This window comes from Pipistrellus kuhlii, unplaced genomic scaffold (assembly GCF_014108245.1).
Source record: "Pipistrellus kuhlii isolate mPipKuh1 unplaced genomic scaffold, mPipKuh1.p scaffold_m20_p_13, whole genome shotgun sequence".
In the NCBI taxonomy this organism is placed as follows: domain Eukaryota; kingdom Metazoa; phylum Chordata; class Mammalia; order Chiroptera; family Vespertilionidae; genus Pipistrellus; species Pipistrellus kuhlii.
In genome coordinates, this window is record NW_023425438.1 from 46,742,334 (window position 1) to 46,751,384 (window position 9,051).

Below are 9,051 nucleotides of genomic sequence, written 5' to 3' on the forward strand. Positions count from 1 at the left end.
GGGCCGTTCTAGGGAAAGGTTAAATGGCTGGTACTGTTAGGGAAATGGAGCAGATAAACCAGAAATGGCACTGACAAAGGAGAAACCCCTTTGAACCCAGTGACAGTTCAAAATGGGAAAAGGGGCCGAAATCGGTTTGGCTCAGTGGATAAAGCGTCGGCCTGCGGACTGAAGGGTCCCAGGTTCAATTCCGGTCAAGGGCATGTATTAATACCTTGATTGATGTTTTTCTCTCATCGTTGTTTCCAATACTCTATCCCTTTCTTCCTGTCAAAAATCAATAAAAAAAATATATATTTTTTTTAAATGGAAAAGGGGGAAAAATTAGTGGAAAAGGAAACCTGCTGGAGGGCCCTTTGCCAAATCCCATCAGGACAAGTAAAGAATGTTGGCACAGAGCCATTGCTGTACAAGAACACCAGGATGAATGGACCAGCGGGTGTAAAACTCAGAGCACCTTCTGCTGGCCATGCTCTGTGCCTCAGGAAAAAGGGGAGCTTCTTTCTAATTCAGACACCATCTCTGACTCCGGCGTGTTCCCACTGGTGCAAGCCCAGTTTCTCATCTGCCCAATGTTGTCATGAGCCCTCAGCATTTCCTACTACATCAGTAGCTTTGCCATTCATAACCAACACTATATCTTATTGATCTGGGTTTGTGTTCCTGTCCAACCTTTATCCCAGGAAGACCTGCGAGAACTGGCTGTTTTAACATAAAGTGGGTAGACAGGTGCTCCAGAGCTGTGAGGAGGACTATTTGGGCTTAATATGACAGTATGAGTAAGGAATTACCCTGCTAGAGCGCCCTGAGAGAATGGGGAGTTGGTAGGGGGGAGTTAGACAAGAAGTAGGTCCCGCAGTCAAAGTCCCTTCCAGCTCTAAAGCTACGGGAGTTACACTTCCACCAGGACAGTTCTTAAAACAGGCTAAGCAAGAGACGAGATTTCAAGTGCTGATTCTGTGGTGCTGAATGTTAGGAGCAGGCATTTCATCCTCACTTCCCTACACACACAGACGATTTCACAACCTTGGCAAAAACAGTGCTGTAAAAATAATGTTTATTGGTAAAAAAAAATTACAGTCTTTGAAAAGTACCTTCCCTTCAGGATTTTTCAAATAATTTGCATACTTTTTATTCATCTACATAGCAGAAACATTGAAACGAGAAAACAGACTATATGGCTTTTTATACATTTAACACCATAACGTAATAAGTGCAACCAGTCTGTCATTCTGGCGGCTCTGAGAAGGCAGGTTTTCACTTGTAGCTTCACTCCAATCACTGGGGAAATTTGGGCTGGGTGCCTATGGCTCGTTGGCCATCAAATTCCTCAGGAACAGAACAGGAATACAAAAAGAGAGCTTAAAATATTTTGAATAATTTTCAACATTCTATGGTGATTCTCCCAAAGGCTCTGAGGTAGGAAAATAATGTCTTTATTCCTCTTTCTGTAGTAAAGCCTTCATTTGTACTTATGAGTCAGCTGGGAATCCACTACCTGACCATCCACACCAAATACACAGCAGGTTGGATACCCACTACCCCAAAGGATTTCTTCCAGCTCTACAGGCTAACAGCTAGTTGGGAGTGCCCCTTAGGGTAGACCATGGAGACGGAATCTCTCTTTCAAAGGCTCTTCCATAGAGAGCATTTATTAATGCCCACGCTGGTCTGTCCTCCTAATGTCTGGCCAGGCTCCAGATTCCCTCTCTCTCTCACTCAATACAAAAAGCTTTACATTCTTTTCTTGCGTTATATTCATCAAAGATTTCCATGTTTGCCAACTGGCTGGAACTCAAGCGTTAGTGTTTATTTTTGCACAGCCCAAGCCCTATGCAAACCTCAGCTTCCTTCTATTTGTAACATTACCCACTTTGGGCCAGGAAACACAAAACCTTTAAATCCAAGGCTTAACTCTCAGTAAGTGAAGGAACACTTAATTTTGGATGGACATGAGATATGCCTATCAGGCTACCAGACTTTTTTTTTTTAAGACAGCCAAGAAATGTATCTAGTCAAGAGTGTTGAACCTGAAGCAGCCTGCTGGAAAGCTCCAGCCAGTCCAACACTGCTGTCCCTGCGCTCCACAAGGCAGGACAGTCCCCTGTGGGACAGATCTCCAGCCTGTGGAAACGCTCCGAACGTTGTCCTTCAAGGCAAAGCACCGATTTTTGGAAACAGCTGCCAGATGTCTGAAGGTAAGTCTGGTGAATAAACTGGTCAATACCATCTTAGATCCCAGGTGACGGGTGGCGAAATAAGCAATGAGCCTGTGCTAAAAAGCTGTCTGCTGGCCGAGGGCCATCACCAGAGAAGCATCTCAGGCACGCCTGGAGCAATGGCAGCCTCAGCACCAACAGTTCTGTTCTGCAGGACAACCTTGCATTTAAGTACCAGGCTCAGTGCTTTATATGGCCAGACTGCATAAATTAAGAATTAGATTTTTCTTGAGTGAAAAATATTTTATGATATGCAGAGTGCAAGAAAAATTCTACACATTAGAGCTCTCATTAGTTTCTTACCTGAGATTACATGACAAACACAGAAAGACAATAGGGACACACTTTTCTTCTCACAAAACAGGAAGAGAGGCTAAAATCTCTTCTGGTTTGGTTTCTAAATTTTGTAATAAATCCAGGAAGCAGGTCATCCAGCAGTGAGAAGATGAACCCCAAAGTATTTCCAGACTGGGAAGTCTAAGAGTTCCAGCGAAATCCTATGTCCAAGTCAGATCAGTTGAAGAGATGGAAGATTAAAATGACTGGTGCTCGGAGCTGCAGAGAAACTGGGATGATGGCATAGGCCCCCTGACCCAGGCTCTGGAGGGTAGTTAACGTTATGTTAAAAGGCACTTTGATTCCAACTAAATATAGAGGGCAAACTTTCTCCTTTAAGAATAGAACTGAGCCCAGGACCAGCAAGTTTAAGGCTTTTGACCTTGGGCCAGCTCTGTGGGTAGGAGCACTCTGGTCTCTTCACCACCAGGCCTTTCTAATTCACCTCATGGACGTTCCTGGCACTGTAAGCTCTGGCCACCTGCACTTGAGTAAGTAGTTTAAGAGTGGCCTCAGGTGTCTTTTAAAAATTGCTGAGATGGACCAGACAGACTGATCTTGAGACCCGATGTGGAGAAACCCCTGGGGCAGGCAGACTTTGGCTTCATGAAGTCTCAGTGCTCATGGGTTCACATAAACCCCAAATTTCAAATTACAAAAAAGGCTCCAATGTATTGGAAAACCGAAGTGGCTTGGAACTGCAGCGTAGATTTCTCAGATCTTTGGCCTAACCCTGCATTAGGAAAACCGTACACTTAAGCGAAAGCACTGATACTCCTGGGATTTTTATTATAAGGATCTGTTGGGAGACTCTATACTCTTAGGAGGCAGGAAAAGAGAATGGGGCAGGGAAGAGCAGATGAGAGGTTCATTTCCTCTGAGACGTTGTTTGGGCCTCGCCCCAACTCCACAACTAAGGTTCTAAATAGGCAATTATTGCTGTTGAATTGCTCTTTGTATCTATGTTCCAGACTGTTAAATCACATGTGGAGAGGCAGTTTTAAGCATATTTTGATAATTCCCCTTTAAGGGATGAGGCTGAAAGCTAGAATTCCATAATCCTAACCAAGGCAGGTTTTGCTGCAAGAAATCCTTGCAGTTTAGTTTTGGCATCATCTTCTTAGGTCTCCTTATCTAGACAGTGTAAAGCAGTGGGGCATGACGGAAACCTGAAAAAGCTATGGCAGGGGAGGGAGACATATTTGGGAGTTGGCCTAAAAAATGAACATCTCTCACTGGGCTGCTATCAGGATTACTGGGAGAGCATGTCAGAAAGGTAGGCCCACCCCCTCAACCCCCCATGACCCCAAACCTCCAAAGTCCTGAGCAGCTGGAGGTGCAGTCACATTGGGAGGTGAGGAGTGGGATGGAACTGATGGACTTGGAGACAAAAAGATGAAGGAAAGAACTAAGAAACAGTTGGAAAACAACAACAACAACACAAGATCTAGGAAAACATGAACATGAGCAGAAGCACGGTAGGAAGGAACCATAAAATAATACGGCTCATGGAGCTGGGTGAAGCAGCAGTGCCGGGTATCCCAGGGCATATGAACTCAGTGAGAAAGCAGCATGTTGACATAAGGTTCATAAACCTTGGCTCTCCCTGGAGTCTCTGCTTCTAGAACACCAAGCTAGCCAAACAAAACTCTCAAAAATTCCAACTCAGGATAATCAATGGGCCAATATACAAGGAAGGTGGTCAGGCATTGTCCCTGCAACACCCTTTTCTAGCAGCTCTGGGGTGTGTTTGTGCGTCAAGATCAGCCCAGACTGGTCCTGGCATCTCCAAACTAGGGAGCTCCCTGGGCAGTGACTCCAGCCTGGAGGGAATGCTTTCCGCCCGGTCAGTCTCGGCTCTGGCGCTTTGCCATCTCCTCCTTGATGCGCAACTTGAGGGCCTCTTGCATGGGTGGATCCAGAGGCGTGTGTGCGGACACCTCCTCACTCACCCTTCCTGGATCATCGTCCTACGTGGAGGAAGAGTCAGGAAGCTCAGGGTCTGGCCTCTTCTGGAAAGGCCACCTGCCCTGTCCCTAGACTACTCTCTTAAAGAACTCCATTTGACTCAAACTTGCCAGTGCCTGCTATTTCCCAGGTATCCCCTGGGACAGTGATTCTCAACTGAGGGCCATGAGCCCTCGCTGTGGCGCGCTGAGGACCCCTGTGTGACAGGAGTTGTGCTCAAAAGCATTGCCCAGCAGCTTATGCCCCCGGGTGGAGCAGGCACTCCCCTCTGACCCTGAGGAAAACAGTGGCTTGGGGCTGGCAGTAATTTCTACCAGTTCCAGGGAACTTCAGGCTGTAGCTGTTTCCACCAGGCGTACCTGATACACGATAACAGATGTGACCTCTCCGCTGTCCGCCTCATATTCTAAGCAGAAGAGCTGACGGCCAGAAGACTCTGGTTCGGAGCTGCCACTACTGCTTCTTTCACGGGACTCTTCACAGTCTGGGTTGCTGGGGTGGGTAGAGCCATCTGGAAGGATGAACCAGAGTGAGAGGGAAGAGGGGAAGGCCGCTGGAGCCCTGACCACAGAGATAAAAGCCCCAGTCTTTTCCTAAGTGTGCCTGTATGTGATATGTGGTGCCAGTTTCATGTACCTCTGCATTCCTGCCCTAGGCCAGCACAGTCCTGTCACACAGAGGGCATATGATACACATTAGTTTAGTGACTAGGGTTGGAAGGTATAGGAGAGATGGACAGAGCTCTGCCCTGTTCAAATCCAGGCTCTGTCATTTATGAGCTTTGAGATTTTGGACCTCTGTGCCCATTTTTCTGAGTGAAACATAAATAAGAGCTCCTACCTTATGGGGCCTATGATAACTATGTGACAATGTACAGAAACCTAACGACACCTTAATGCTCAACAAATCTGGCGTCATATGCTGGCTATCGTAATGCCTAGGTCTCAAGGAATCTCAAAAGCCTTTTGCTGGGTTTGAGCTTCAGTCCACAATTCTGTCCGGTTCAGCTGTGCTGAGCCTTTTCTCTGTGAGGCAGTGGGAATGCGGACATACAGTATGAATGGGCACACTGGCAGACAACTTCTTGCTGGCTCCCCGCTATGTCCTGTAACACTGATGTTTAACTGGGGGCTGTCTGTCCACCCGCCCTGTTCTCCAGGAAGCAGCACTGAGCGCAGGCTGGGGAGCGTCGAGGTGGCGGTTCCGGGAAGGGCCACGATGAGCCGAGCCTTGGGAAATGAGTGGTGTGTGTTTCTCCACAGAGAGAAGGGGGCGCGTCGAGGCAGAGGGCCGGGCGCCGAGGAGCGCGCGGGCGCGGAGGCAGGCAGGGCGGGCGGCCTCACCTCGGCGTCGCGGCAGGTACACCTGCAGGTCGGGCTTGCGGGGCCTGGTGGGCGCGGGCGTGTGCCGCCTCCTCGCCTTCTCCTTGGCCGCCTGCTTCACCTTCTTGTCGTAGTCATCCCTGAGGGGAGCCGAGCGGGGGTCAGGGGCGGCCGGGCCGGGCGGGGCTGGGGGGAGGGCGGCGGGGCGGGACGGTACCGGGCGAGCTGGTTACGGCGGATGTGGTGCACGAAGCCGTGGCTCATGTCCAGCCGCCCGCCAGGCTTACAGCAGAGACGCGGCCCTGAGTCCGGCGTCGCTTCCATCTGGAGCCCTGGGCGCGGGGCCGCCGCCACTGCCACTGCCGCCGCCGCCGCCGCCGTCCCGGCCGCCCCGGCCGACTTCCGCCCCGAGAGCTCAGCACTTCCGGTCTCGCACGCAGCACTTCCGCCCCGAAAGGGCTGCCGGGCCCAGCGCCCCGCGCGGAGTTCCCCGCGCCGCTGGGCTGCGGGCCGAGCGGAGCCTTTCTTTGTGACACCACGTGGAGGAACAGGCTCTGGGCCGCCTGCTGCTACGTCTGACAATTCGGCTCCCGCGACGCCGCTCGGGTTCGGCGTGGAACCTTCCCGCCCTTCCTCTGGGGATAGGGTGCAGTGCACCTTGTCACCTGCTGCGTGACCTCGGCTGACTACTGAACCCCTCCGTGCCCGGTTTCCCCATTTGTACTCCGGGACCGGAGAGCACACGCCTCCAGAAAGCCTGTGAGGGGGCGAGGGCCCCGGCCCCAGCTCTGCGGTCGGCCAACCTGGCGCTCACCCGCTGGATGTCTTAGCTGCCCCCACGGGAGGACCCAGGGGTGCTCTGGGGTCTGAGCGTGTGCCATTTTCTTCTCCTTAAACACACACACACACACACACACACACACACACAAGATTAGGAATTCGTGGTTAGGGAAGGGACACACCGTGGTGCACCCTCACAGCCAAACGTCTCTGAGCAACCCAATGGGACGCGCTGTTGACACCACAACGTTGAATTTAAAAATAAACTCAGCGGAGGGAAACGGGCAGCGTCCAAAAGGACCCGCCCTGGGCTTCCCTGTCTCAGAAACAACAAGACGCCAACTAACTTGTGGCGACAAAGAGGACACTTTTGGGGCTGGTGGGTAGGTTCATTATCTTGATTGTGGTGCTGGTTTTGATGGGAAACTCAAGACATTAAAAGTTTTTAGTTTTAGCCCTGACCTGTTTGGCTCAGTGGATAGAGCATCAGCCAGCAGATTGAAGGGTACCAGGTTCGATTCCGGTCAAGGGCATGTACCTTGATTGCAGGCACATCCCAGTGGGAGGTGTGCAGGAGGCAGCTGATCGATGTTTCTAACTCTCCATCCTTCTCCCTTCTTCTTTGTAAAATATCGATAAAACATTTTAAAACAAGTTTTTAGTTTTACATCTATAGTTAATAGGTTCAGACATTAAATGCCGGTAGAAAGCTATTGTTGCAGGGACTGGAATGTGTGACCTGCGCTGCCTTCAGGAGACCCACAGCAATTCGTTGTGCCTGGGAGGCCTGCGAGCCACCTAGATGGTATCTGAGCCCATGTGCTCCGGGGAGAGGGCGCCAGCCCGCAGATGAAGGGACACCAGCCGGCAGATGAAGGGATGCTTGGAAAATCACTGGCTGCAGCTTTTATCTGATTAACCTTTCCCCTGAATTCCAAACCCTTTACTTACTTTCTTCTGAATTCCAAACCCTTGACCTACACTTTCCTTCTTGTAAAATGCGTGGCTTGAGATGAGATGTAAGATGGTCCCGACTGCTGGCCACCAGAATAAAGGTCCTTAAAGATGGAAGCCTTGTCTCTACTTATTGCTTCTGGTAGTGACGGGCAGCACACACCCCAACTTTCCTGCTTTCAGTTTCCCAGTGGATCCCGGCAGTTTTGAGACAATCGCACACTTAAAGTGCTGTTTATTTTTATTTTATTTTTTTAAAATATTTTATTGATTCTTTAAAAAAATATACTTTATTGATTTTCTTATAGAGAGGAATAGAGAGCTAAAAACATCGAACAGCTGCCTCTTGCACACCTCCCACTGAGGATATGCCTGCCACCAAGGTACATGGTCTTGACGGGAATCAAACCCAGGACCTTTCAGTCCCCAGGCGGACGCTCTATCCACTGAGCCAAACCAGCTAGGGCTATTTTGTTGATTCTTTACAGAGAGGAAGGGAGAGAGAGTTAGAAATAAGTGAGAAAGAAACATCAACCAGCATCCCTGCTGGGGATGCACCTGCAACCAAAGCGCATGCTTTTGACTGGAATGGAACCTGGGACCCTTCAGTCCCAAGGCCGCTGCTCTGTCCACTGAGCTAGACACTTTAAACGTGCGGTTTATTGTATATCAAAGCCCCTCAGTAGATCTGACAAAGGAAGTAGTTCCGGGTCGTGATAGTCACAGGCCGCAGCTTTATTGGTGTGACTGTAAGTCCCCCCGTGTTCCATGTTTGCACTTCCGTGTGCTACAGGAATAACCCTCTAAATGTGGCCCTAGAGGCTCCGGGCTGCTGCAGGCAGGGGATGTTTGGGGGCTGTCGTCTGGTTCTCCAGTGCAGGGGTGTCAGTTTCCAAGGCACTGACCCCCTAATCTTGGTTTGGGGGTACAATGCATTTTTTTTTTTTAATCCTCACCCAAGGACAATTGATTTTTAGGGAGAGTGAAAGAGAGAGGTAAAGACAGAAAAAAATATCGAAGTGAGAGAAAGACATGAATTGGCTACCTCCTGCAAGGCCGATTAGGCTCAGGCAAGGGAGGAGCCTGCCACGGAGGTACATGTCCCTCCGTGGCAGGCTCCTCCCTTGCCTGAGCCTAGTCAGGTACATGTCCCTGACTGGAATCGAACCTAGGTCCACAAGCCAACGCTCTATACACTGAACCAAATCTGTAGGGCCAATGTTTCTTGAAGAAATCTGGGACCCAGGGACGGCTTTTTTTTATTTTATTTTTTTTACCCAGAAATTCTACAGCCAGTAAAAAGTTCCAGTCCCTGAAATAAGCCAGTCAATGAAAGAGAAACACCACATGACCTCACTCATTTATGGATAATAAAGAACATTATAAACTGATGAACCAAAAGATAGATATAGAGACAATAAAGCAACAAGCCGACTGTCATACTACAGTGGGGAGGGGAGGGAGATCTGGGG

General features: G+C 49.7%; 1 protein-coding gene across 2 annotated transcripts; it reads right to left on the reverse strand.

The window, feature by feature from the left end:
* Positions 1-1,812: 1,812 nt before the first annotated feature.
* Positions 1,813-6,330, reverse strand: CUNH2orf68 (chromosome unknown C2orf68 homolog). Of its 2 annotated transcripts, XM_036435901.2 has the most exons (5): positions 6,231-6,330; positions 6,063-6,197; positions 5,867-5,985; positions 4,883-5,034; positions 1,813-4,525 (listed from the first exon to the last, which is right to left on the reverse strand). In XM_036435901.2, the coding sequence occupies exons 2-5, from the start codon at positions 6,167-6,169 to the stop codon at positions 4,403-4,405; spliced, it is 501 nt and encodes a 166-aa protein (XP_036291794.1). In that variant the 5' UTR covers positions 6,170-6,197; positions 6,231-6,330; the 3' UTR covers positions 1,813-4,402. The 2 variants fall into 2 exon arrangements, with proteins under 2 accessions (XP_036291794.1, XP_036291793.1); XM_036435900.2 differs by having other exon boundaries at positions 6,063-6,265.
* Positions 6,331-9,051: the final 2,721 nt, after the last annotated feature.

What these genes read in the sequence shown, in the direction of transcription:
- CUNH2orf68 (XM_036435901.2), bottom strand. Translation starts at nt 6,169, where the DNA reads ATGGAAGCGACGCCGGACTCAGGGCCGCGTCTCTGCTGTAAGCCTGGC. An exon ending in GTACCTGCCGCGACGCCGAG is followed by an intron (nt 5,035 to 5,866) that starts GTGAGGCCGCCC and finishes TCATCCTTCCAG; the next exon opens with ATGGCTCTACCCACCCCAGC. An exon ending in CATCTGTTATCGTGTATCAG is followed by an intron (nt 4,526 to 4,882) that starts GTACGCCTGGTG and finishes TCCTCCACGTAG; the next exon opens with GACGATGATCCAGGAAGGGT.